The 26,263-nt window shown below is 51.1% G+C and overlaps 1 protein-coding gene and 1 long non-coding RNA gene across 6 annotated transcripts in view; one reads left to right on the top strand and one right to left on the bottom strand.

The window, feature by feature from the left end:
* NIN (ninein) overlaps positions 1–26,263 on the top strand; it is a 53,406-nt gene that overhangs the window by 10,391 nt on the left and 16,752 nt on the right. For 4 of the 5 annotated variants that reach the window (XM_052696504.1, XM_052696505.1, XM_052696506.1 and 1 more), the window contains exons 4-22: positions 3,406–3,575; positions 8,423–8,462; positions 9,465–9,655; positions 10,395–10,541; positions 11,355–11,522; positions 12,706–12,842; positions 13,149–13,289; positions 13,831–14,005; positions 14,873–14,983; positions 15,544–15,633; positions 16,879–17,032; positions 17,463–17,584; positions 18,491–19,005; positions 19,661–21,679; positions 22,777–22,902; positions 23,728–23,797; positions 23,973–24,188; positions 24,340–24,453; positions 25,742–25,864. In XM_052696504.1, coding sequence (XP_052552464.1) covers positions 3,406–3,575; positions 8,423–8,462; positions 9,465–9,655; positions 10,395–10,541; positions 11,355–11,522; positions 12,706–12,842; positions 13,149–13,289; positions 13,831–14,005; positions 14,873–14,983; positions 15,544–15,633; positions 16,879–17,032; positions 17,463–17,584; positions 18,491–19,005; positions 19,661–21,679; positions 22,777–22,902; positions 23,728–23,797; positions 23,973–24,188; positions 24,340–24,453; positions 25,742–25,864 — 4,829 coding nt within the window. The remainder of the gene's footprint in view (positions 1–3,405; positions 3,576–8,422; positions 8,463–9,464; positions 9,656–10,394; positions 10,542–11,354; positions 11,523–12,705; positions 12,843–13,148; positions 13,290–13,830; positions 14,006–14,872; positions 14,984–15,543; positions 15,634–16,878; positions 17,033–17,462; positions 17,585–18,490; positions 19,006–19,660; positions 21,680–22,776; positions 22,903–23,727; positions 23,798–23,972; positions 24,189–24,339; positions 24,454–25,741; positions 25,865–26,263) is intronic. The other variant, XM_052696508.1, reaches the window with a different exon arrangement.
* LOC128087284 (uncharacterized) lies at positions 21,572–26,112 on the bottom strand. The gene is made up of 3 exons (XR_008209763.1): positions 25,982–26,112; positions 23,590–23,728; positions 21,572–22,813 (listed from the first exon to the last, which is right to left on the bottom strand). It is a non-coding gene; the product is annotated as an uncharacterized LOC128087284 (long non-coding RNA).

Here is a 26,263-nt window from a genome sequence, read left to right as displayed (position 1 = left end):
GTCTGCAAGCTGATGCACGTGGGGCATAAAGGCATTGGGATGGAGGTGATTTGGGTACAGGCACTTGAATTTTCTGGCTGTGTGTCCCTGCTGCTCTCTGCCTTGGTTGCAGAGCCCAAAGCTTGAAGCAGGAACAAGGAGTTGTTCAGACAATACCTGGTATCCTCAGGGATTAGGATTTAGCCAATCCCATCTGTAATACGATTTGCTGTCTGCTGTGGCCAGGAGGATTCCTGCCTTCCAAATCTTCAGCAGCAAAGAAATTAATTTTGCCTCTGCTTGCCTCCAGATTTCAGGGCGACTGCCTTCCTCCTCCTCAAATGTAACCCAACTCTTTTGTGCACAGCTTTGTGATGCTGCATCCAGGAGAGCTCCCTGTGCTGTGTGAGGAGGGCAGGATGAATCCCCAGCTCTGGGGGCAGAGCGGGCTGGGAAATGATTTATCTCATGCAGAAAGGCAGAGAATCAAGTGGAAATCTCCAACCGTGGCGACGTGTAACCCCAGGGAGGGGAGGTTGGTGGGAGGGGAGCTGCAGAATGGATGCCTTCTGTCTGCAGCGCTGAAATGGGGGCGTTCTTGGGAGCTGCAGCTGGACTGATTTCTTTAGGAGGGTTTTGGATGGCTGTGTCACAGGGCAGGGAGCTCAGGTGTGAGCTCTCGCAGCCTTCAGGGCACTCAGGGAGGCCAGGTAAGAAAACCCCTAGTGTTTAATTAGACAGGCTCTGACGTCTGTGTTTTACAGAGCCTATGGCTTGCTGAGGGCTATAGGAAGCAGGGAGTATTTGTCCTTTCTTTTTTTTATCTACTTCTTGTTTCCTTTCCACCTCTCCCAGTGGCTTGTTGGTGTGTGGCTGATAAGGGCTGTGCTGAGCATCCTTCTCCCATCTGCCCCGTGGGGCACAGGAGCAGCCTTCCATGGTTGTGATTTGGGGTTAATAGCACAGGTCTGTCCTGTGTGCATTTGAAGCAGTGATTTTTGCCATCCCCCTCCTGTATCCCTATGTACCTTTGGAGCAGGCGTGGATCCAGAAGCCCTTAGCCATCCTTCCTCACCAGTTTTGGCTGGGAGGGGGGAGCTGAGCGCAGCTCTTTGTGATTGGGAAGCATGGGTTGCTTCTGTAAACCAGCATTAAGAGAAGAGCAGTGGGTCTACAAACAGAATTTGGTGATGGGTTAGTGAGGGACACGGCTTGGTGAGCACAGGTAATGGGTTGGTGGTTGGCCTTAGTGGTCTTCCCCAACGTTATTGATTCTATGAGTGGGTATGGTGAGGGTGGGATAGAGGTTGGACTTGTTGGTCTCAGTACTCTTTGCCAACCTGACCCATTCTTGGTTCTGTGATTCAGGGATGGGCTGCCTGTGTTTGGTGGGCTCAGGTGTTGGAGTGCTGCGGGGTGTAGGCCGACTTTCTGCTCCCATCTCAGGCTGTGGAGGTCGCCCATCCCTCCTGGAGACATTCCCAGGCCTTAGAACTCCTCAAAGGAGAAGGAAAAATGAGCACGCGGTGCTCAGATGAAAGGGACCATAGGCAAAGTGGGGAGAGGTAAATCAGCTGCTGGCCTCCAAATGCTTAAAAAACAAAGAAACAACAAAAAGAATCATCTCCATTCTGCTGTTGAAAGGCTTGCAAAGTGACCCGGCATAAAGGCACCTGGGTTTCCATGCATGTCTGGGTTTGGTACTCACTGCAGCCATGGTTAAACGCAGCCAAGACGTGGCTTGACGTGGCCAAGACGTGATTTGTCTCAGCATCAAGAAGCACAGAAGAAAAATCGAGCAATAGCTTCATTATCACCTAATTGCTCCTTTTCCCCTCCGTCTTCCCTCACACAGACCGCACTGAGCTGCGCCTCCATCTCAGCAAAGGAAATGTATTTATCACAAACAAAACAAAGCCCCCAAAGCCTTTTTTTCTTGTTTTGCATGGAGGAAACCAACGGGTGCACGGGGCAGCCACGGCTATTTAGCATTTCAGAGCGAGCTGCTTGTTGGAGATTGTTCACCGTCGGGCAGGCTTTAATAGGAGCGATAAGGTTTGCTTTTGTTCTCGGGCTCTCCCCTCATCAGCCTGCCTCGTTGTGGTTTTTCTATCGGCACACTTCATCACTCAACTTTCATGTGCGAGTCCCAGCTGCAGCAAATCTCGTTAGGATGGCCTTGTTCAAACACGGGCGCCGGGTTTGTTCCCTAGAGCTGCAATATGGATGGATGGAGCGCGAGGCGGGAGGAATCAAAGGCCTCCTAGCCCTGTGTATTTTATAATTCATTGCATAGCTAAGTCGTGGAATATTTTTTCCTCTAACAAGCTTGGAGCCTTCTCCCCGTATCTGAAAGAATATTATCCAAGGAGGCAGTTAGGCAGGGGGGTTTGGAGACCCGCTGGCTGCATCCCAGCGACGGAACAGCTTCCCTGCTCCTTGTTAGCACAGCACTCTTGCATTTGTTTTGCAGCAGAGCTCTGTGCAAATAAAATTTTCAGCAGCCGCTGTGTGCTGCAAGTAGCAGGAAACAAAGCTGGGAGAAGTCTTGGGGGGGTTTTGATGGTGAGGTTAGCAAACAAAGTGTGGTGGAGAGCCTTTTTTCCCCTAATTGAATCCCTGGTTAATTTGGTCCTCTGGTTAATTCGCCCCCTGCTCCAGCCGTCCAATGACTCGCACTGAAAATAGCCCAAAAATGTGCTTGTTTATTTATTTTTGTTTTCTTTTGATCCCTGACCGCAAGTGCTGGAGGATAATTCAGTCCCTGGAGGCAGGAGGTTGCTGGGGGAAGCTGAGATGGGGAATGTGAGCGGGGCCATGAAGCCCCCTGTAATTAGATGGCAGCTCCAGAGGGTTATTTGGATGCTGCAGCTGGCAGTGTGCGTGGGTCGGGACCTGCCCTGCATCAGCTGCTTCTTTTGGGCCCCTCGGGGCACGTTTGCCTCCATATTTGCTCAGTTTTTTTCCACTCCTTTGGCTGTTTTCACACTTTTAATCCAGTAGTGATTGAAAGGAAAGCAGTGGAGGTCACTCATGTGTCCAGGCATTGTGGGTCTCTGTTGCTGCCCAAGTGGGTTGCTATCCCTTGTTAAACTTGCCCATTGCTGCTAATGAAGATTAGTGCAAGGAGGAAAGGCCTAATTAATGTCCTGATCTGAGGCAGAGGTGGCAGTGGGGATGGGTTTCCCCAGCACCTTAACTGAGCAAGGAGTGCTGAGGGTCCAGAACAGCCTGTGAGCCGTGGAGATGTGGCATTGGGGCGTGTGTTGGGGTGGAGTGGGCATGGGGATCTTCCCAACCAGAATGATTCTGCAAACAGAAGGGTGAGAAAGGCAGAGAGCCCGCTGATCTCTGCAACAGTGGCTGTTCCATCAGTAGGAGCAACTCTAACCTGTCACCAACTCCCTTTGCTCTCCACCTTTGCAGATTGCTCCCCAGAAGCGCAGCCCAAATACATCAAAGGCAACAAGCGCTACGGCCGCCGGTCGCTGCCGGAGTTCCAGCAGTCCGTGGAGGACTTTGCTGAGGTCACCGTCCTCGAGCCGCTGGGAGAGGAAGTGCAGCCTCCACACATCACAACCAGCGGCCGTGAGGAGGTGAGCAGGGTGGCTGTGGGCACGGTGATGTGTGCTACCCACGTCCTGGCCAGCAATTCAGTGCGGGCTGTGAGCCACGCTGTGTGGCTGGGCTGATGCGGGCTGGGGGTATGCCAGCAGAAGGAGCATCCTCATCCATCAGCTCACCTGTGGAAAGCCAGCAGTGGCCATGAACCACAGCATGGCTGGGTGGGAAGTGGGAAGGGACACAGCTCAGGCTGCCCGGTGCCCATCTGTGGCCTTGGGCACCTCTAGGGATGGGGCAGCCAGTGCTGCCCTCACTGCTGTCTGGGTGAAGGATTTCCCCTTGTATCTAACCCACATCTCCCCTCCCAGCTTGGCAGCGGGCTGCCCCAGCAGCATTTCCTTGGAGCTGGGTCCCTTCCAGCCTGCTGCAGGCCTGCCAGCCATTGTCAATTCAGCGCTCGGTGCGTGGTAGGAGTTTTCCAGTAGGAGGGAGAAATGCAGCTGCTTTCCCCTCCCCTTCCTGGCGTCACTTTGCTCTTTCTGGGCTCTGCAGCTGCCCCGCACACAAGCATGCTCCTCCCTGCAAGAGAAAGGGAGAACGTTCCATAGAATTATTGAGGCTGGAAATGACCTCCAAGATCCCCACTCCACCATGTCTACTGATCAGTGCCCCATCTCTGTGTTTCTTGGACACCACCAGGGACGGTGACCCCACCACAGCTGGGTAGCTGTGCCAGTGCCTGCCTGCTGTTTTGGAGAAGTTTTTTTCCTAATTGCTAATTCTGTGAAGCAGATCTTCACAAAGCTGTGGGGATGCTCTTCCATCTCCCAGTGCTGCCCTGACCTGGAAATCAGTGCGAATCCACCCACCCTCTCCAGGGAAGTGATGCCCTCGATAGAGGCCACTCTAATTTTATTCCTCTGTTTCAGCTGTTGAGTAGGTGTAGAGGGCTAACCCATTAACAAGGTCAGCCAATTAACTAAATTGGTACCCAACTGCCAACAGGGAGCACAGACTCCTGGCGCTGGCTCCCGTTGCGCCCCTTTGGATGGATGGAGTGATAATTCCCTCGCACCTTGAGCCAAAAAAGAGGATAAGTGTGTGAAATCCCTACTTCTCATCTTTATCAGTGCTATTTTCTTGGCTCCAGAAGATGATTCTCCTGTTATACACAGGCATTGGTTGTTTGCAGCCTGGAGCTGAAGTGCTGGCTGCTGTCAGTGCTTGAATAGTCCCCAATATTTTGGGGCCCATCCCACCCAGCACTTCTTTCCTGCAGTGTGTATGAACTCGCTGCTGACTGCTCCGTGAGTTTGTCTCCAGCTTGGGGTGTTTTGCCAGCCTGAGAACTGGGGCAGTGTGGCTTAATTGGCGCTTGCTCTCAAGCGGTGCCAATTAGAAGGGCTCAGGCTCTGTCTGAGCAGCTTCCTTCCCTCTCAGCCTCTCATTTCGTGTTGACAGGGCTGAGGAGGGCCAGTCTGTGGGGATCAGCTGCCTGGGGCTTCTCTGCCACATCCATCCCTGGTGACTTTCTGGGAACCACTGGAGCAATCAGAGCTGAATTCAGCACTGTCACCAGGCTGTGTGCTAATGGGTAATGAGAAATGAGTGGCTCTGGCAGCATTTGGATGCGGTGCTGTTGGAGGTGCAACCGTGGAAGCCCCTGGAAATGCAGCATGAATGCTTGCAGTGATTGAAGCTGCTCATCTCCAGCCCCAGTTGTCATCTGAGATCGCTTCTCAGGAGAGCGGTGCTGCAGTGGCACAGCTGCCCAGGAGCGGTGGGGGCACCATCCTTGGGAGTGTTCTAGAGTGATGGAGATGTGGCACTGAGGGTTGTGGGCATGGTGGGGTGGTTGGGGTTGGGGATCTCAGAGGTCTTTTCCAACCTGAATGGTTCTATGATCCTAAAGTCTTGGGGCGAGTGACAGGTTCTGTTGGGCTTTCAGGCCATAGTGGCATAGAGCTGGCCAAGCATACCTGGGGAATGCTGGCCTTGTTTTAGTTTCCTTTTTGCCCGGTGTGATGGTGCAAGGTTGGGGTTCAGTGGCTGTGGGGTCTCAAGCATTGTATCCCCAGGTATGTGGTCAAATGTGCCTCATTCCCAGGCTATGCTGATTTCCAGACCTCAGCACCAGGCATCTGTCATCTCTTTCCCAGCTGCTGGGCTCCGCTCTGGGAAAGGTCCCTCCTTCATTGCAGGAGGCAGAAGCTCATAGAAACTCAAGGGATGGGACTGGGATGTGGCAGCAGTGCCTGCCCCATCTGTTCCCCAGACATCTGTTTGTTCCCCTCTGCAGGGAGAGGGCTGTCTGGTGTGGCTTCATTATGGGAGAGGAGATGAGGGCTGCCTTGTCCCAAACCACAGGGCTGTAGCAGAGCCTTATCCTGTACAAATCAGGATCTGCAAACGGCAGCTCAGCGTCGTGCTCACTCTCCCCAAAGATCCCCAACAATTGTTGATGCTCCACTTTGCAGCTGAGGGTAACCCGTAGGGTTGGGCTGTGGGGTTGTGCTGCCTTCTAGCAGTCCTTGCAGAGCCTGCTGGGCTCTGAGCTCATCCCCGGGCAGACGCAGGAGGATGAAATAGGGGCTGTCAGGACAGGCACGGGGGATCACCTTGCGCTCAGCGTGCGCTCCTGATCATCATTTTAATTAGCCATATATTCTGGGGGAGAACAAAGGTCTGTCTCACAGAAGCAGATGGCAGGGTGGGAGAGGTTGCTAAGTTATTATGGGGAGAGGCCACCGCGAGCAAACGGCGCAGGCTGCAGATGCTCGCCGGGCCCCGAGCTGCAGGATGGGAGCATTGAAAGCTGTGGCCATCTGCTCCTCGGGCAGCCGAGCACGCGCCGCTGGGATAATGCATTCCTGGGATCCCAGTCCTGCACGCAGCCGCCGATGTGTGTGACCCACATCCAGCTGCAGGGCTGGGAACAATGCTGTGTGGGACAGGGGGGCACGCCGGCCCCTTTTGTCCTCCTGCTGTGCCCACCCTAAGCTTCCCCATCAAACAAAGGGCCCCCATACGTGGCAGCAGCTCCCAGGGGTGATGGGGAATGCACTGATCTTTAATGGCATCGCTGCCCCTCTGTGTCCCTTCTGAAGATGAGCACCAGGCTTTTCTTTTCTGGCTTCCCTGAAGTGTGAAATCATTCAGATTGGGGAAAAGACCAAGGCCTCAGGTTGTACCAGGAGAGGTTTAGATTGGATATCAGGACAAACTTCTTTGCAGGAAGGGTTGGGAAGCACTGCAATGGGCTCCCAGGGAGGTGGTTGAATCACCATCCCTGGACGTGCTTAAAAACCGTTTGGATGTGGTGCTCAGGGCTGTGATTTAGCAGGGGGCTGTTAGAGTTGGGGCAGGACGGTTAGGATGAGGTTGGACTCGATGATCTTTAAGGTCTTTCCCAGTTTTTTTCCAATTTGAGCAATTCTATGATTCCATGAAGACCTCCAAGAACCCCCCAGTCCAGACCCAAACGCATCCCCACTGACTGCATCCATCATCTGTTGAGCAAAACAGGGATCTGCCCACCCCAATGCCTCAGTCGTGGCTGTAGCCAGACAGCTCTGCTTGAGGCCAAAATCCACAGCTTCCCAGTGTGGTGTTATTTACATCCCTGGCTTTGTCCCGAATACCCAGCTGAGCTCCAGCCCTGCTTGTGCCAACCCATCTCTGCCTGCAGCCTTACAGGGGCACAAAGGCTGATCTCCCCCTCTCTGGCATCCCCCAGCCTCCTGCCCTGGCCCCACAGCAAAGGGCCGCGTGGGGCTGCTGGCGGCGGCCGTTCCTTCATCCGGCAGCAGGGCTAAAAAAGTACAGTGACCTAATCCAGTTTCCACGGCAACGCTGTAGATTAATGGCTTTTAGCTGTAATCTGAATGAGGCGTGTTGAACTTCTGTAGGATGATTTAGAGCCTCTTTATGTCCTGAGTGACTTTGACTTTAAGTCTGTCGGTCCCATGCATGCGCAAGGACACGCTTGTAATGCAGGAGTAACATCTGCTGATGCTGTTGCTGGACTGGGAGATTAAATTGCTGAGCATTGCGTGCTAGCAAAGACCCTCAGCTGGTACAAGGGAGGCAGAGGAGGCAGGATGCTCAGGTTGGGCCAAGCTCATGCTGTTGGCCCTATGCTCTGCAGGCAGATGCGTCCCTGCTTGCAAGATGGGATGCACAAAGCAGTGAAATCCCCATCTTCCACACTGTGTGAGCTCTGGGAGCAGATGTCCCTGTGGTGCTCATGTGAGATCGTTGCGGCTTAATTACTTGCTGTGGTTGCCTGGGATGCTCGGGCTCTGCAGCTGGTGCGAGGTGATGTGAAACCACCCTGAGAGTGTGTGCCATAGGGGGGGATGTTCGAGGCTCTAGGTGGGCTCTGCTTGTGCTCTGCTAAGCCAGCTGTCTGTGTGTGGGATCCATGTGGGCTGCAGGACTCAGTGTGCAGCAGGAAATCAGGTGCTGCAAGGAATGGGTGATGCAAATTCAGATGATTCCTATGCACAGCGCAGTCTTTGCTGCATCCCCACTGTCTCATCCATCAATATTGCTAAGAAGGCAACATGGAGCGTTCAAAAACTAGCAAATCTCTCGTTCCCTCCCCATTGAGCTGCTGGGCCCTGCTGCTATCTGCCAGCATACCTCTCCTGGGCCATCTGCAGGGCTTTGGCAGCTCCTAACACGGCTGTGGTGTGTCCCCCAGCAGCACGGTGTGTGCCAGGAGCAACAGCATCAAACAGCTGAGGGCTGCCTGCTGGGAGCAGGGAGATGAAAGCCTGGCAGCCTGCAGCTTGTTTGATGCTGATCATGGAGTCTTTCATACGTGTCGTGTCTTGCAGTCATAACAGCTCAAGGTCCCTTTTTGTCTTCTCCCCAGCGCTGGAAGACTCAGGACAGCGAGGAGTACGAGGCAGAAGGTAAGGGCAAACAGATGGATGTGGTTCTGCTTCAAAGCTGAAAGGAGAACCATCACAGGAGCCTGAGGGTGGTCTCAGCGCTGTGCTGCTGGGCTGTGCTGAGCTCCTGGCCCAATTTTGGGTACACACATGGGTCTTTCCTTGCTTGAAATGGGAGCGAGCCCCAAACTGGGAATGGTGATGAACGCGCATCTCCTTGAAGGCGCTGCCTGATGTCTCAGCATCTCTGCACGCAACTTTTCCTGCTGCTAGTGCTCCTCCTTGTCCCCACAGCAGCCCCTGGGACACGTCCTGTCCCTGTAGTGGAGCAGGGTGGTCGCTAGATGTCACCACGGGCCAGCCCTCAGTTCCCCGTTAGCACAGCTGGGTGATCCCAGGGTGTGCTTTGGGTTGGGATGCTCAAGATGGACCCCATAATAGAGAGCTGGCGTGAGCTGCTCTGCTCTTCTTAGCAAAGCCCATGGCACGTGAGGATGTTCTTACGGCTAAGCCATGCAATTCCTCGTTGCTCTGACACCTCCCTCATGCTAGCTGCTGGCTGACCCTCGCCCCATGCACCAGGACCAAAGTTTTGCCCCACTTTCTCAGCAGGCATGAGGAGGTGGCCTTGCAGCTGGGCATGCTTTGGCTGGTTTGTCTACAGGGGCTCTATTCAAGGTCTTCTCTGTAAATCCTGTGGTCCTTTAGAGAGGAGGAACCACTTCTCCATCAGGGGTTTGGGCAGCAGGGCTGCCAGTCCACCTCCATCCTGGAGGTCCCAGCTTGCCCCGTGCTTGGACATGTGGATTCCTTGCTTGTGGTGGAAGTTAAATGCCACATGAAGTCTGCTTCTAGAAGAGTCTGACAGCAACACTGCTGCTGGTAGTGATACCTCAACGTGCCAAGTGTGCATTGGGGTCTACAAAGCTCCTCATGGTGTGCAAACACCATTAATATCCTGTCGGCAGTCACTGCAATTAATGGATCATCCCCATACACTGGGGTGATTTTCTCCCATTTCAGGGCAGCTGCGCTTCTGGAACCCAGACGACCTGAATGCCTCCCAAGGCACATCACTGCCTACACCAGAATGGGTGGAGGAGAAGCTGCAAGAGGTCTGTGAGCACCTCGGCATCTCCAGGGATGGCCACTTGAACCGCAAGAAGCTCATCTCCATCTGTGAGCAGTTCGGGCTCCAACACATCGACGGGGAGGTGAGTGGAGCTGGGGGTTGCTTAAGCAATAAGGTATACCCCAGATTCCAAGCATACCTCCTTAATCCGAGGAATTTTCTATCTAGGAAGAAAACATTGGTTCAAATATCCTTAGATATGTCTTTGCAAAGTCAAAAGCAACTGCAGGCTGTTTCTGTTCTCCAGGCAGGGTCTATTAAAGATTCGGTTTTATTAAAGACAGGGGAAAAAAATGTTTTTTCACATCTTAAAATGCCATGATTTGAAATGGTTTCCTTTCTAAAGCTTGGTTTTGAGCTGCTATTGCTTTGCTGGGCAGCACATAGCTCTGTGAGATGGCTGTCCCAGCAGTGGGCTGATGTACTCCTGTGGTCTGTTTGCTTTACTGTTCCTTTTTTTGTAGAGATCTAGGGAATAGAATCACACAGAACGGCCCGGGTTGGAAGGGACCTCAAGGATCACGAAGCTCCAACCCCCCTGTGCCATGCAGGGCCACCAACCTCCCCATTTCACAGCAGCCCAGGCTGCCCAGGGCCCCATCCAACCTGGCCTTCAACACCTCCAGGGATGGACGGGGCATCACAGCCTCTCTGGGCAGCTGTTCCAGCACCTCACCACTCTCACAGCACACAACTTCCCCTGACATCCGACTTCAATCTGCCCTCCCTCAACTTCAAACCATAGGAGTTGGTCTGCTGTGACAAATGTTGCAGTGTTTTCAGCAATAGCAGCCTTGATTTCTGTCCCATGCCTCTTGCAGGTGCTTGAAGAGGTGCTCCATAACCTGGAGCAGGATGGCACTATGAGCGTGGAGGATTTCTTCTACAGCTTGTTTAGGAATGCAAAGCCACTGACACCCTCAGCATCTACCCCGTACCGACAGCTGAAGAGACACCTCTCCATGCAGGTGAGGGATGGGCATGGAGCCTTGGTTCACTGTGCTGTGGGGAAATTGGAGTGCCCCAGGGCACTGTGGAGCTGGAGTGCTATGGGGAAAGCTGTGGGGACAGGATGGTGTAGGAATGGCCTTATGCTCGTGGTAGGAGAGATGGCTCCCTTGATCTTAGTGGTCTTTTCCAGCTGTAATGATTCTAATAATGGGGCTTGGGGATGCATCTTGCCAGATGTGATGTGTGGCAGCCTGGGGTTGGCTCCAGACTGCAGCTGTGCACATCCCACTTGATAGAGTCACAGAATGGCCTGGGTTGGAAGGGACCTCAAGGATCACGAAGCTCCAACCCCCCTGTGCCATGCAGGGCCACCAACCTCCACATTTCACAGCAGCCCAGGCTGCCCAGGGCCCCATCCAACCTGGCCTTGAACACCTCCAGGGGTGGACGGGGCATCACAGCCTCTCTGGGCAGCTGTTCCAGCACCTCACCACTCTCACAGCACACAACTTCCCCCTGACATCCAACCTCCATCTGCCCTCCCTCAACTTCACACCATTTCCCCTCGTCCTGCTGTTCTCTCCCCTTTCCAAGAGCTGCTCCCTCCCAACTTGGGCTGCTCTCCAACTCGCTTTAAGCCCACTGCGCTGGGTTGTGCTGCCTTCCCATCAGGTCACTGCTGGGCTTTGGCGTGGCAGGGAGGAACAGCAGCATTAATCCTTAATCTCTAGATCCCCGCCAGCAACGTGACCCACGTCAGCCCTTCCCGGATGGGTGTGCAGGGGGCTGGGTCTGCCTGTCCCCCCCACAGCTCTCCCCTTTTCCTCCAGTCCTTTGACGAGAGCGGCCGCCGCACTGCGGGCCCCGCCGCCATGCCCAGCACCGTTGGGTTCTGCCTCTTCTCCGGCCTGGATGATGGCATGGGTTATGGCTGTGTGGAGGGCATCTTGGACTGCTGGCACCAGGAAGGCGTGGAGAACAGCCAGGACGTCCTGAAGGTAATGGCAGGCCTGCCTCAGCCCTGCTGGCTCTTCTCTGTGGGGTTTTGGGTTGTAGCTGGGTTTTTCCTTGCTAAAAGTCAGTCTGGGCAGAACTGTTCTGGGATATCCCCAGTGATGTCCATTGTTGAAATGGTGTGTATCTGAGAGCCAAAAGTTAATGATGGGTGCAATAAGGCTTCTAGCTTAGCTCAGGGAGGTCAGCTGTGTTTGCAGAAAGCAATCTGCCTTTACATTGCTGAGTATGGCACCTGCAAACCTGTTAGTGCTCACATGGCCTGGGTTAAGGCTTATGCAGGAACCAAGAGCAGCATTTGAAACCTGCTGAGTCCTTTATTACAAGCTAGTGCTTTATTACCCATTTGCTCTGTATACTGTGAATCAGGTGCCTGAAGTCAATCCCTTCCTGCCCACCCTGCTAGAAGCTGTGCATGGGATCAAACACTCACACGTGCTCGTTCCTAGAGCATCTCTGAGTTGCTGGCAATGGTAACAACAGTTTTCTCTTAGCATTTCCAGTCTGTGTGGATTTTGCACATCCAGGCTGCCGTAAACACTTTATCCAAAGCTCTGTCATTGCTCTCTAGCAAATAAAACCCAGCTGGAGTTTGCATGCGTGCAACTCAGCTCTAGCAGTGCTACGTAAGCCAGACTTGTGTAATAAGCCTTTAGCTTACCTCCTGCCTGTTGCTTTCTTCCTGGCTTGCTGTGTTTTGCAGTGTGTGTGCAGAGTATTCCATCTGTCCTGCTTTGTGCTGAGGGAAATCCCGAGCACTTATCACAGTAACTTTCTGATAGAGGTGGAGACCTCACAAGGAAAGACCTCTTCTGTATTGCCTCTGTTGCACACCCTCATTCTTTTACTGGGAACGCTTTCAACCCCTTTTTTGCAGCCTTTGGATATTTTAAAAGGGCACTGCAATTAGGCCCACCAGAGAGTTGATACTTTAGTCAAGCAGGACCTTCATTTCCAGCTGGTCTTGCAGCATCATGGTGGTGTTTTCCATCGCTGCAGCTGGCAGCAGCACTTCAGTGTAGGAAGATGCCAGAGGTGTCTCTTGTAGTACCCAAAGCCATTCACAGCAAGCACAGATCTCGTCTGAGCCTGTTCAGTTCGTTCTGTCAGTCTGTGTCCAAGTGCACAAGAAAGCACATTCTGTTCTAACACTGGATTGTTTCACAGGCTTTGGATTTCAGCTTGGATGGGAAGGTGAACCTGACCGAGCTGACACTGGCACTAGAAAATGAGCTTCTAATAACCAAGAACAGCATCCACCAGGCAGCCCTGGCCAGCTTCAAGACAGAGATCAGACACTTGCTGTAAGTCATTGCGATCACTGGTTCTGCTTTTCCCTTTGATTTGTTCCCCTGTCCATCTGTATGCCGTGCATATAAGCTGCAGCTCTAAGCAGTGTTGAGTTTTCTGCTGTCTATCTTGAAATACTGTCCTTGGTTATCCATCAACCTGTGCATCCACCACAGATCCACGCATCCATGCAGCAGCTGGTCTTTAAACCTGCAGGTGTCACCCACTGGCTTGTATAACTTGTGCCTCTCAGCTCCCCACATCTCCCCTATGGCTGCAAGATGGGGCAGGCCCAAGTGTTCCCATTTCCTTTGCCCTAGGGAGCGAGTTGACCAAGTGGCCAGAGAGAAGGAGAAGCTGCGCTCGGATTTGGAAAAAGCTGAAAAACTGAAATCTCTGATGGCTTCTGAAGTTGATGACCACCATGCAGCAATAGAGCGCCGCAACGAGTACAACCTCAGGTATGGTGTTGGGTCACCCCATGGGTGACAGCAGCTCCTGCTTATCCTGAGCATTGCTGCAGGGTAGCACTGTAAGTGCTTGGGGCTGGAGCCTGGGGCAGGGGTGAGCACCTGAAATGCAGCCTGAGATTGTCCTGTGGCTGGCCAAGCTGAAGCAGTCCTGTGCTGTTCCTTCCCCACCTGCCAGACTCATCTATGGGTCTCAAGTGGTGCCAGCCCCATTCCATCTCTCTGCTTCCCACCCCGGTGTCTGTGCACACCACTCACCTTCCCCATTATGAGGTGCATGTGGATGTCAAACTTCAAATATTGACGTCTCTGGCTGCAGAAACAGCAGCCTGAATCCCAAAATCCTGGCCAGGCTGTGGGCTGCACATCTGAAACGTCTCTGAGCCGTGCAGTTAATCCATGCTTCTCCAGGCAGCAGTCCCTCCTGGTGCAGGCACTGATAGGAGCAGCGCCGATTACCGCCCAGCTTAACTCACAGCAGTATTTGCCTGCTGCTTTTCCTGAGCTTTTCTTACCTTTGATCCCTTAATAGGAAGCTGGATGAGGAGTACAAGGAACGAATCGGCGCTCTGAAGAATGAGCTGCGGAAAGAGCGCGAGCAAATCCTGCAGCAGGCTAACAGACAGCGGCTGGAGCTGGAGCAGGAGGTAGAGAAGCTGAAAACTGATGAGAACTACATCCGTGACCGCCTCACGCTGTCCCTGAAGGTAACAGAATGAATGGACCCTGAAGTGGGGAGCAGTGCTGCGATTAGCTCCTTAATCATAGGATCTCTGCCGGGTTGGGTTGAGCTGAGTGAAAGTAGGTGTAGCTGCAAGGTAAGGGCATCAGACTCAGTGGCCCTTATGAGTCCCTTCCAAGTCATGGAATCATAGAATTAGAAGGGACCTCGAGGATGCCACATGTAGGGCCACCAACTCGGGATGTTTCATTCTGTATCTGTGATGGCGTTTTTTTGGATCACCTTGATTGGTTCCTGTTTGGGCTCATGGGGCTCCATTTCAAATGGTAAAGCAAGCCTTAAAGCTTGCTTATTTCTTTTGGAAAGCTCTTTTCTGCCTTCCAGTGCAGTCTTTCACCTGTGACCCCACACACTCACATCCTTCAGCCATATTATTTTTTAGGAAACACTTAAATCACAGCCAGCTTTTCTCTGAAGCTGACAGCTGCTGAATCATAATGTAAAGCTTTGGATTGTTTGTAAGCTCATCACAGGAGAAAGATAATGGTGTTACTTTAGGGGCATCACAGGCACTGACATTCAACACGCTGTGTTGAGGAGAGCAGCTTCTAAGCAGGCTGGCTGCCCTGTGAGCATCGAGGGAGCTGTAAAACACTCCTGAAGCAGCAGTTTGAAAGAGAGAGGAGTTGGGGTGTGTTGGGACCACCAGCAGCTGCTTTTTTGTGGCGAGAGGGACGGTGTGTGTTTGAAGGGTGGAAAACCAATGCGCAATTCCCACTGCTGGCTGAAACTCATAACAATGTCAGGCTCTAACTTGACTCTCTAATGAGCCATTGCTTGCTATTGCTTTCTTTCTGCAACTGCTGAGGCTGCTGGGTTCTGTTTGGTGCAGGAAAACAGCCGTCTGGAAAGCGAGCTCTTGGAAACTGGAGAAAAGCTGGCTGAGTATGAAAGCCTGGCAAGCAAACTGCAGAGGAACTTGGAAAATGTCCTGGCTGAGAAGGTAAAGCCTCCTCTTACCAGCACGTGCTCCCAATTGCCCAACTCATTTCCAGTGAAGGAAATCACAGATCCTCCAGCTTGCCTGTAGTTCAGTTAAAATCGACAGTGGAGAGGAACATGGCAAAGCAATCATTCCATGGGTCTGAGGGGTGGAGGGGTGTTTTGGTGTTTTTTTGTTTTTTTTTATCCCCTTTGTAATTTTGGATATATCCAATCTGCAGATCCTTTCTAGGGCAGCTCATATCGCAGAATCCTAGAATGGCCTGGGTTGCACAGGAGCACAACTCATCCAGCTCCAACCCCTGCTGTGTGCAGGTCGCCAACCAGCAGCCCAGGCTGCCCAGAGCCACATCCAGCCTGGCCTTGAATGCCTGCAGGGATGGGGCATCCACAGCCTCCTTGGGCAACCTGCACCTCTGCTAAAACTTCATCTGAAAATCAAGATAACAGCTGAATGTGGGGGCATTCCAGTGGTAAAATAGTAAATAAGGCAGAGAGAGGCAGCAGGCTGTGAGCAGGGCTGTGTGGAAGGCTAACTGGGTGGTGCTGATGCCGTTTCAGTTTGGGGACCTGGATCCCAGCAGTGCGGAGTTCTTCCTGCAGGAGGAGAGGTTGGCCCAAATGAAGAATGAGTACGAGCTGCAGTGCAGGGTGAGTGGAGCCCTGGGGTTGGGGACCCAGCACTGGGCAGGGATGGGATATTTCCGAGTGCTGTCTGTTTCTGGAACAGCTCTGGCTTAAGAAAACAGAACTGCATGCATTTAAAGCTTGCCTTCTCCTCCCCACATCTTGTGCAGCTGAATGCTTCCTGAAGGTGGGTCTGCGAGTATCTATTGCTGTATCTGTTTACTGAGGGTTGCACTGATTGCAAGCAATTGGCTCATCTGTTCTGCATTATCCCTGTTCACTGGAGAACCAGCTTGGCTCAGGACTGTGATTGGAACAGCATAGCAGCTCTGTTAAGTTGGGGGTTAAAAAGCAAATATTTTCTAGAAATATTTGCTGAACTGATTGATATTTCTTGATAAGAATTGGCTTGAACATGCAGCTGGCTCTTTTGAGTGCTGGCAGACACTGTCAGTCTTTAGGGTTCCCTTTCTGAACCCTCCAAGTCTCCAGAGTTGCATGTTTACATGTTCAGGCATTCATATCTTCAATAAGCGCTGTTCACTGAGCTCAGCACGCTGCCTTTGGCACAAACACTTGGGAGGTTCTGCTGGCAAGTGGGCAGAAGTACCAGATGGGAAAGGCACTAATGAGGAGATCTCTTTCCTAATTTGATCTTTTACTTCTGCTTTGATATTTATTTTTTTTTTCCAAGTAGAATGGTATTTAGGAAGTATTTCTCAACTGTGTTTGGAAGCGTTCCGAAGGTGATGTTTAAAACTGTAGGAGGAAGAAGGAATAAAAAGTGCAAGTCCTACAGAGTGGTGGAGTTCAGAAGCACAATACATGCATGCATCAATCTGAAGGAGGCTCTGTCATCTTGATAAGCTACTTGCACATGGGCTGGCACTTGGAAAAACAGTGCCTTCTCCAAAAGAAGGGACCTGTAGAGTCATTCAGGTTGAAGACATCCAAGTCCCCAACCCCAGCCCACCCTACCATGCCCGCTGCCCACATCCCTCATGGGCAGTGACCACTCCTGGGCAGCTGTGCTATGGCAGCACTGCTCTTTTGGAGAGGAAATGTTTCCTAATAACCAACCTGATTCTCTCCTGGCACAACTTGAGGCCATCACTTCTCATCCTGGTTGTTAACTGGCAAGACTGAGTCCTTATCTGCAGCAATTCTCTCCTGAAAGTCTTGTCTCTGTGTTATGCTGGTGTGCAGATGCCCAGCTGTTTTTACCAAAGGCTGCTTTTACCAAAGCTTTCCTTTGCTTCTCCCCTGCAGGAGCTGCAGGACCAGATCGATGAGCTGCACTCAGAGCTGGAGGAGTACCGCACTCAGGGCAAGGTGTTCAGGCCGTCCCTGAAGAACTCACTGTCAGAGGAGTTTGATATTGATATCAAAAGCTATGGCAACAGCGGCGTTGAACCTGACCAGGGTAAGGCATGTTTCCTCCATGGGAAGTCCTGCAGTGTAGATATTTAGAATGTCTTGGATGGGGTTATGTAAAGGCTGCCCCAAACCTTCCCAGTGAAATTCTTAGCAGCACTCCCGTTTTAATGTGCAGCATTAAGTGCACATGACTGCTGTGCCATGTTCAAAGCTCAGATCCTAGAACAGCCTGGGTTGCACAGGAGCACAGCGCTCATCCAGCTCCAACCCCTGCTGTGTGCAGGTCGCCAACCAGCAGCCCAGGCTGCCCAGAGCCACATCCAGCCTGGCCTGGAATGCCTGCAGGGATGGGGCATCCACAGCCTCCTTGGGCAACCTGCGCCAGTGCCTCACCACCGTCTGGGTGTATGAATACATCTATTGAAAATGTAGCTCTTGGTGTTTCAAGGTGATGCATGTAATTATTCTCTTTAAAGAACTTGGGTCGGAAGACTGCAATCCATTAAATATGAGCATAGAGGCTGAAATGGCCATCGAGCAAATGAAGGAGCAACATCACAGGGATTTGCATCACCTCAAGCAGGAGCTGGAAGACACTGTAAGCTATTCTTGTTTAGAACTTCACCAAATTTTGCAGCTTTTTTGTAGAAGGGTGGTCTTGGAGCAGTCTAAGCTTGTTCTGCAACGGGACCAGATGTCATTGGTCCTGTTGGGCTTCTGTTGCATTTGATACACTGGACTTCAGCTCCAGTTAAGAGCTGGTAACTATGCTGCATCTGTATAATGCACTCATTTCTTGTATGGTATAAGATGGGGGTAATGAAATTGTATTCTGACAGAGTGGCAACTGTCTGCCCTGGTTTGCAAAGGGAAACAAGTGGTGCTTGTGAGGAAAGGGAACTAAAGCAATATTACCTTGACATCATTACTTTTCTTGTCACTTCTAAAACCTTAATGAAGGGAAACCCCTCACCTCTTAATGTGGGGAGGGTTTTGAAGAATGTGTTGGTGAAATGCTTCCATGGCAGCTACAAACCTGACTTAGGACTTTAAAATGAGCAGGTTCTCTCTTCTGTGACAAAACTCATTTAACGTAAAGATATGAGTTTCACAGTGAGACATGATGCTGAGCTCTTAGCAGGGGAAACCAATGTAAAGAATGAGTCAGAATCACAGACTGGCCCGGGTTGGAAGGGATCTCAAGGATCACGAAGCTCCAACCCCCCTGTGCCATGCAGGGCCACCAACCTCCCCATTTCACAGCAGCCCAGGCTGCCCAGGACCCCATCCAACCTGGCCTTCAACACCTCCAGGGATGGACGGGGCATCACAGCCTCTCTGGGCAGCTGTTCCAGCACCTCACCAGTCTCACAGCACACAACTTCCCCCTGACATCCAACCTAAATGTCAAAATGCTCCATAAAATATGTGAAAACATTCTAGAGATGTTTCCTGTACATTTCTGTTGTATGTTCTGGAGAAACAGTCTGTGTTCCTCCTGCAGGTGAGTCACTATGAGAAGCAGCTGGGTGAGACAAAAACCCACTGTGAGAAGGAGCAGGAGGACATGAGGAAGAAGTTCGGTGAGGAGATGCGTGTGATGGAGAAGCAGATAGCTGGGCTCAGAAGCCAAGTGGCGGAGCTGCAAGGAGAGGCTGCAGCACTCAGGGAGCAGCAAGAAAAGCTTGGCTGTGAACATAATGCTGAGAAAAACAAGCTGCAGGTCAGCTTCAGTGAGGAGAAAGCCAATCTGCAGGAGCTGCTGAGGCAGGAGCACGAGGACGATGTTAGAGCCAGGTTGGAGCAGGCCAATGAGAAGTTCAGTCGAGAACGGGAGGAGCTGATCCAGAACGGCGTGTGGGCAGAGGAGAAAATGAGAGCACTGCTGCAGGCACTGCAGGATGAGAAGGGAGAGCTGGAGCACGGCTTCCATCAGCAGCTGGAGAGGATGGCAGAAGCACATGCCCTGGAGAAGGAGGAGCTGCTGAGGAAGCACAGGCAGGAGTTGGAGGAGGAGAGGTGAGTGTCCCCGTGGCTCTATAGCTGTGCTCTGTGCTGCTTGGCACTGTGACCTTAGCGATGCTGGCACAGAGCTCGTTCCCAGTGCTCATTTCAGGTGCTGTAACTGTACAGTGCTTCATTCCAGAACCAGGTGGGCTCATACACAGAGCTGTGTCTTCTGACCCTTTTCCAGCAGATATTTCTGCTGGCTCTTAGCTCACCCAGAGGCAGCAGTGCTGCTAAAGCGTAACCAGGCGTGGTTAATTTGAGCTCCATTCGGCATCCCTGTGCTTTACAGTCCTTTGATTTCGAGTTGTCCTTTTCTGAAGAAGCAAACAGGTGGTTGGTACATGCATCTAGTCAGGAGTGAGCATCAGAAGTAATGAGAGCATCCTGGGCTGACAGGGAGAGATGGGGACAAGAATATTTGCCCCCACAAATCCAATGCCAGGTATAGGAGAACACATCCATGGCAGTTATCATTGAATTATCAATGAATTATTCAAGTTTCAATAAATGGCCACGTTTACCTTTTTGCTCTCAGAAACACCCAGCAGACAGTAGTGCCACTAAAACTCAGTAGGAGAAAGCATTCAGTTGAAGTAGCTTTGAAAATTAATCTCTTCCTGAGATAGCCCAGGGTTTAGTAATCTGTTATGTTAACCACGTTTAGGCAAAAAATGGAAAGTGACTATAACAGAAGAGCATCTCATGCTGAAAGCCAGTTCTCTGCTGACACCCAAACACTTGTGAATAAGTATGAAGAAACCATCCAAAGTCTGGAGGGCCGCTACCAGCGAGAGCTGCGTGAGTTTGTGGAACTGCAGAGAGAGGAGAAGGCTCAGTGGGAGTTTGAAAGGGATGAGATTGCCCAGGAGGTCGCTGAAGCCCACGAGCAGCTGAAGGAAAGCCTGGCAAATGAGAAGGCTGCCTCTGTTGCCCTGAGCCGAGAGAAGGAGCTCCTGGAGAAGAAGTTTAAGGAGGAGGTGAATACATTGGTGTGCGAGAAGGAGCAGCTCCAGAAAGAGCTGCAGGAGCTGAGGGATGCTGCTGAGGAGCAGGAGAGAAAGCTGAGCAGTGAGATGCTGCAGCTTCAAAATGACCACGAGAAAGAGCTGAAGGACAAAGAGGAGCGGATCAACACGGCGGAGGAAAGTGGGAAGCTGGTCAGGCAAAAGCTGGAAAGACTCCATAGTGAGTATAAGCGGGAGAAGGAAGAACTGAATTCCAAGCTTCTCGCCTTGGAAAGTTTAAACAAAGACATTTGTGTGAAAGCAGAAGCAGAAAAGGCAGAGATGAATTTGGAAATCTCAAACCTCCAAGAAAAAGTGCAGAAGTTGCAGTGGGAGAACCTTAGTTTTTCTGCACTACAGAATCACTATCGGGTCCTGGAAAACGAATACACCAAAGCAAAGAGCAAAATAGCTTCTTTCTCTGCTACGGAGCCGCTGGGAGATGATGCAGATGTTCTCATAAACTTGCAGAAAGTGCATGAGCAAGCTGTGAAGGAAAATGTCAGGATGGCTGCTGAGATTGTCAGGCTGCAGCACAGGCTGCAAGATGCTGAGTGCAGATCCATGGGGCGTGCCTGGCCTAATTGCTCTGACCAAACATTGCAGCTGCTAGACGAAGTGAATCCTCTTTTTGGAGGGCTGCCCTGTGACTGTAGAGATGAAGGCAAGGGAGCGGATCTGGATGGCTGTCAGCTCCTGGAGGCTGATGCTACAGACCTGAATGAAGGGATGGGTTGTGGTTTGGAGGAGCCGTGTGATGGAAGCAGAGCGGACAGTGGTGCTCCTGAGGTGTGGATGTGCCATGTGCCAGGGGGTAAAATGGCACTGGAAAGTGATGGCAACCTTGACTTGGACAAGGATCTAGAGGTGGGTTCTCAGGTGCCTCTGCTGCAAAGAAACAGAGATCTTGAGGGAGTACCCAGGCTAAAAATACTCCAGAATGGTATTAAACAGCAGAATGTCTGTCTGCTAAGTGACAGAGCAGCTCCCAAGAGTAAAAGCTTTCATCCTGATGCTTCAAAGCTGCAGACTGAACTCAAGCATGTCAAAGAACTGGAACGTGCTCCTGGATTGATGAACGGTGACCTGGAAAGTGCAATACCTCAACTCTGGGAGAGGGTTGAAGAGTTGCAAGAAAGATTGATGGCACAAGCCAAGCTGCTGTCACTGCAAGAAGAAATTCAGGCAGAAAATGAGGGCCTGAAATCTGAAGTGATGAAGTTAGTTGAAAAAAACAGAGTCCTGGAAGACAACCTGTATGAACTGAGAAGCTTTCATTGCAAGCTAGAAGAAAGCGAGCTGGAAAGTATGAAGCTCTGGGAGGAAAACACGCAGCTCCCCAAAACAGTTAGAGAGTTGAAAGATGGCCAAACCCAAAGTGTTGGAGGAGAAATAGATGTGTCCAGGGAGAAGTTAAGGCTGCCATGCCAGCTTGGAAAGCCAGAAGAACGGGCAGCAGTGCTTAAGGCTCTGCAGGATGAGCATGCCCAGTGTGGCAGCACGATGAAGGAAGCATCAACAGAAAAGAGAGGTCTGCAGGAGCACAGTGGGATGCTGGAGGAGGTCCCTGCTCTGGTTAACCCCAATGCCATGCATCTCCAGGAGGAGGAGAGGAACGCAGTGACGCGTGGCTTACAAAGCACGTGCACCGAGCTGCAGCAAAAAGTTGATCTTTTGAGGTAATGTATGCTTACAGAGCTTTGGGGGAAGCGTGGCAGCCCCACAACGCTCCAGCTTGCTGCTTGCTCCACGTAGAAACTAACCTAGTGTGTCCTGCTGACCATCCTTAGCCCTACTGACCGCCCTGCGGCCGCCACCTTAACCTCTGTAGCTTAGCCCTTAGAAAGCAGTGCCTCGGAATCTGACTGCTGGTAGGTGTCTGAATGTGGATAACCATGGCTGGAATACACGTGTGGCTTGCTCCTCTGAACATGACTTAGCATGACATAACACAAGTGATTTGCCCGTGGATGCAGTTGCCTTTGCAGTGTGTACAGCAGGGCCCTCTGTGTTAATGTCTGAAAGATGGTAGTTATGTTTTTCAGGATGCTTTCAGCTGTCACTAATATCACCTCTTTGTTCTTTTCCTTTCTAGCACTGAGTGTTACTTGGAAAGCTAGAATTGTTTTGCTTTTTCTAAATACCAGAGGCAACACTAAAGAGTCACAGAGCCATTGAATGGTTTTGAGTTGGAAGGGAACCCTTCAAGGCCATCTGATCCTGCTCCCCACAGTGCACAGGGACACCCACAGCTCCATCAGTGCTCACTGCCCATCCCCTGATCTTGGATTTCTTTAGGAATGGGGCACCGCTGCCTTTCTGGGCACCCCGTGCAGTGCCTCCCCATCCTTAATGTCAATAACTTCTCCCTTATGTCCAATCCAACTCCCCCCTCTTTTAGTTTGAACCTGTTTCCCCTTGTCCCACCACAGCAGACCCCGTGCTGCAGTCTGCTTATGGTGCTGTGGAGCTCTTCAAATTCACAGCTACGTTATTGGTACTTAAGGACCAGAAGGTATAATACAGTATTGAAGTGCAAAACTTCTTCTAGCTGTCTTAAACAACTTATTAACTTTGAGCGGGTGTTTTGTACAGTTAATATCCCTTTTCTCATGATCAAGGAAGCAGTCTAAATGTAAAATCTCTATGCAGCTCATATCAATTACCCAGCTGCAGCTTTGTTGCCAAGGATCACAAGCAGGTCAGGCTTTCAGTGACTTGTCTCCTTTGGTGACGCACAGAAGCTGTTCTCACGTGTCTCATCTCTCTGCCACAGATGTGAGGCTGAGAAGCTCAGAGAAGAAAACGCCATTCTGAAAAACAAAGTGATGCTGTTAAATGAGGAGGGCAGTGCTTCCAGCCTGAAACTGAGGGAGCTGAACGGATCCCGGGAGGAGATGCGGTAAGGACTGCGTGTGACCACGTGTGCACCTCTGGGATCTCACTGCAAGGTCGCATCCTTTCTCCTAAAGCTCCTGCACACCTTAGCTGTTGCCCAGGCTTTGAAGCAAGCAGGCTGTCTGGTGCCACCAGCAGTCCCTGTGCCCTTCCCCAGTCCACAGTTTCTCCTGCCTGATCCTAGAGCTAAAGGAGGAGCTTTAACTCATGGGTCATTGTCATAGAATCACAGCATGGCCTGGGTTGCACAGGAGCACAGTGCTCATCCAGCTCCAACCCCTGCTGTGTGCAGGTCGCCAACCAGCAGCCCAGGCTGCCCAGAGCCACATCCAGCCTGGCCTTGAATGCCTGCAGGGATGGGGCATCCACAGCCTCCTGGGGCAACCTGTGCCAGTGCCTCACCACCCTCTGGCTGAAAAACTTCCTCCTCATATCCAACCCAAACCTCCCCTGTCTCACTTTAAAACCATTCCCCTTGTCCCATCACCACCCACCCTCACACACAGCCGTTCCCCTCCTGTTTATCCGCTCCCTTCAAGCACTGGAAGGCCACCATGAGGTCTCCCCTCAGCCTTTTCTTCTCCAAGCTGAACAAGCCCAGTTCCCTCAACCTTTCCTTATAGAAGAGGTGCTCAGCCCTCAGTCTTGTAGGAAAGAAATGCATGGGGGTGTCAAGGAAGCAGGTACTCACCAAGTCTGTGCAAAGCAGTGATGCTAAGTGTGAAATGAAAGTCCAGAATGACCATTTCTTGTGAGGTGAACCAGCTTGTTTTTTCAGGCATGTTTATTAGCAAGTGACCTCACGCTGATGAGCTTTCCTTTTTCCTAGGCTAAAGATAGAGGCGGTAAGGAAGGAGAAAGTGGCCGTGCAGAAGATGGTTGACAATCTGAAAAAGCAGGTATGCAGACTGAGTCCAGCAGCTTCTCTGGAGAAACATCACTGTAATCATCGCTCCTTCCTTACGTGGTCCAATCTGAAGGCAACTGTGATGCTATTGCAATTGTTTTTACAAAAAAATAATCTACCATTCAGTGCCAAAATTAGTCATAACTGACACTGCTCTCCCAATTCAGGTAGCAGATCTGAAGGCCAGGAACCAGGAGCTGGACTCTGAAAACACGGAACTGAGCCAGAGAAACTCCAAAAACCAAGCAGATGTGCAGGATCTCAACCAACAGCTGGCAAGGGTGCTCAAGCAAAAGGAAAGGGAAGCAGGAAGATGTACCCTGGAAGAGTGGGAAAAGGAGAGATTGGCACTGAAAGAGGAACTAGAAAACAATAAAGTAAAGGTATGGGATAAGTGGCTCTAATGGAATGGAGCAACAGAACCTTTAGGAATTAGCATCCATTTCCCTAGCCTGTATCACTGGTCCCAGCACCCTCTGCTGAACCTTCATTACTGTCTCTCAAACTGAGATCTGGGCTTTTTACTTCTTGCAGTCATCAAATGTGGTGTCCTCCTTGGAGATGGAGCTGTCAGAAATGAAAGTTCAAGCTCGTGTGTTGGAGCAGGAGAACCGCCTTCTCAAGGAGGAGTTGGAGAAGGCAAAGCAGGTATGGCACCCTGCCCAGGTACCACCAGGTGATGGCTTAGAGCCTCCAACCTGTCTCTTCTTGGGCCCTGCTCTCTTGATTGAGATGGAAGTAGTTAATTTCTCTAACCAAATGTCATAACGTAACGTGTGTTATCAAGGACAGCATTATAGATCTTGAGGCAGCCTCTCAGTGCAAGGCACAGCTGTTCAATTGTGGTTGATTTTGCTTGCTTAGACTTTGCCAAAAGTTATTCTAGAGCAGTAGATCTTCACAGTCAGTTGTTAGTGGCAAAGACCAAGACTTGAAGATCTTGATTCAACAGCATATAAGGCTTTTCTAGCTTGTGTGAGTAGGGTGGAATATTTCACTGAGCAGTTGGTGACATCCATCCAGCTCCTCTGAAGGAGTGGTTGCTTCCACCATGTCCCCTAGCAAAGCCAAAGCAATAAGAGTAGCAATTGGAGACTTGGACAGCTTAGAACTTTAAAAAGATAATGTCCTGGAGGGCCTGGCTGTTGCCCATATAAACAGAGTTCATTTGGCAGCAAGTATATAATGATAATTATAAATAATGAAGGCTGCCAATGAATTAGCCTTCCTGATTAGGGTGCCACAAAGTCATTTTCTTTAAAGCAGAGCACTCATTTGATGTTCCCCATGCTTGGGATTTATAATGGCCTTAAAAAGCAAAAGCAGATGAGATCTATTGAGTCAAGAGTGGATTTGCTGCTCGAGTGTAATTAAAGACAGAAGATTGAGTGAGCAAAGCCCAGAGAGCAGAGGAGCAGGCAGATAAAGCTGATGCACTGTGCCAGATGGGAAAGGGATCAGAAGTCAGCTGGGTGGCTTTTCTTTCCTCCTTTTCTGGGAAGGAGGTATCCAAAGCCTTATCTACTCTGTTGATGTTAGAAGGTGACTGGGGACATGGATGTGGGAAGGAGAACTGTCTGTTCTGTTTATTCATAAAAATAAAAACCAAAACCCAGCACGATACACAAAATGAAAATTCAAGGCTTTAGTATCTGCTATGTCCTCTACCCAATGCAATTGGTGTTGTACAACCCAGTGGGTCCTATATTATGTCATGGGCTCTAACACACAAGCAGTGCAGGAGGTGTAGCACCTGTCTGCAGGTGTGTGGCTCACAGGAGCCCTGACACAGGCTGCCCTGGGTCATGAGTGGTACTCTGCTCCTATCTTTTCCACTCTATCCAGTGCACTACAGTTGGTCCTAAGGTGAGGAGAAGGCTTTGTCTGGTGCTTGCATGTAAAGCTCTGAACTGATGGAGGGCCTTGTCTCCCACAGCTGCCCAGGTGCCCTGACCTCTCTGACCTTCAGAACGAAGTCTCTAGCTTGATGACTAAGAATGAAAAGCTGCTGAAAGAAAAGGAAGCGCTGAGCGAGGAATTAAGCAGATGTATTGATAAGGTAAGGCAGGACTGCACAGCCATGCCCCTACCTGGGTGCTGCAACAAGGTGCTGAAGTTCTTATGTCACAGTCTGCATCCCTCTAAGCTATGAAACTGCTTTGGGTTTCCTTCTTACCTTCAGGTCAGATCGAGGCTTCTGTGCCGTTGCATTTTTTCCCTTGCTGGTCTTAAAAAGAGCTTTTGGAGCTTAGTTTGAGTGCAGTTTGGTTACGTAGCAAATTCCAAACAGTGAGGAGCAGAGGCATGGATAGGAATGTTGCAGCAGGACAAGGAGGACAGTGTTCTTGCACTCTGTATTCTAACTCCAGGCTGGAGCAGCACAGTAGGCGTGCCATAAATAATGATCCTGTTGTGCACAGATTCACAACTGAGTTGGCTGGTTTTGTTTGCTCTCCTC

Source organism: Tympanuchus pallidicinctus, unplaced genomic scaffold, assembly GCF_026119805.1.
Source record: "Tympanuchus pallidicinctus isolate F22 unplaced genomic scaffold, pur_lepc_1.0 scaffold3, whole genome shotgun sequence".
Lineage (NCBI taxonomy): Eukaryota > Metazoa > Chordata > Aves > Galliformes > Phasianidae > Tympanuchus > Tympanuchus pallidicinctus.
The sequence above is the reverse complement of the archived record's forward strand: the minus strand, read 5'-3'. Positions and strand labels throughout refer to the sequence as shown.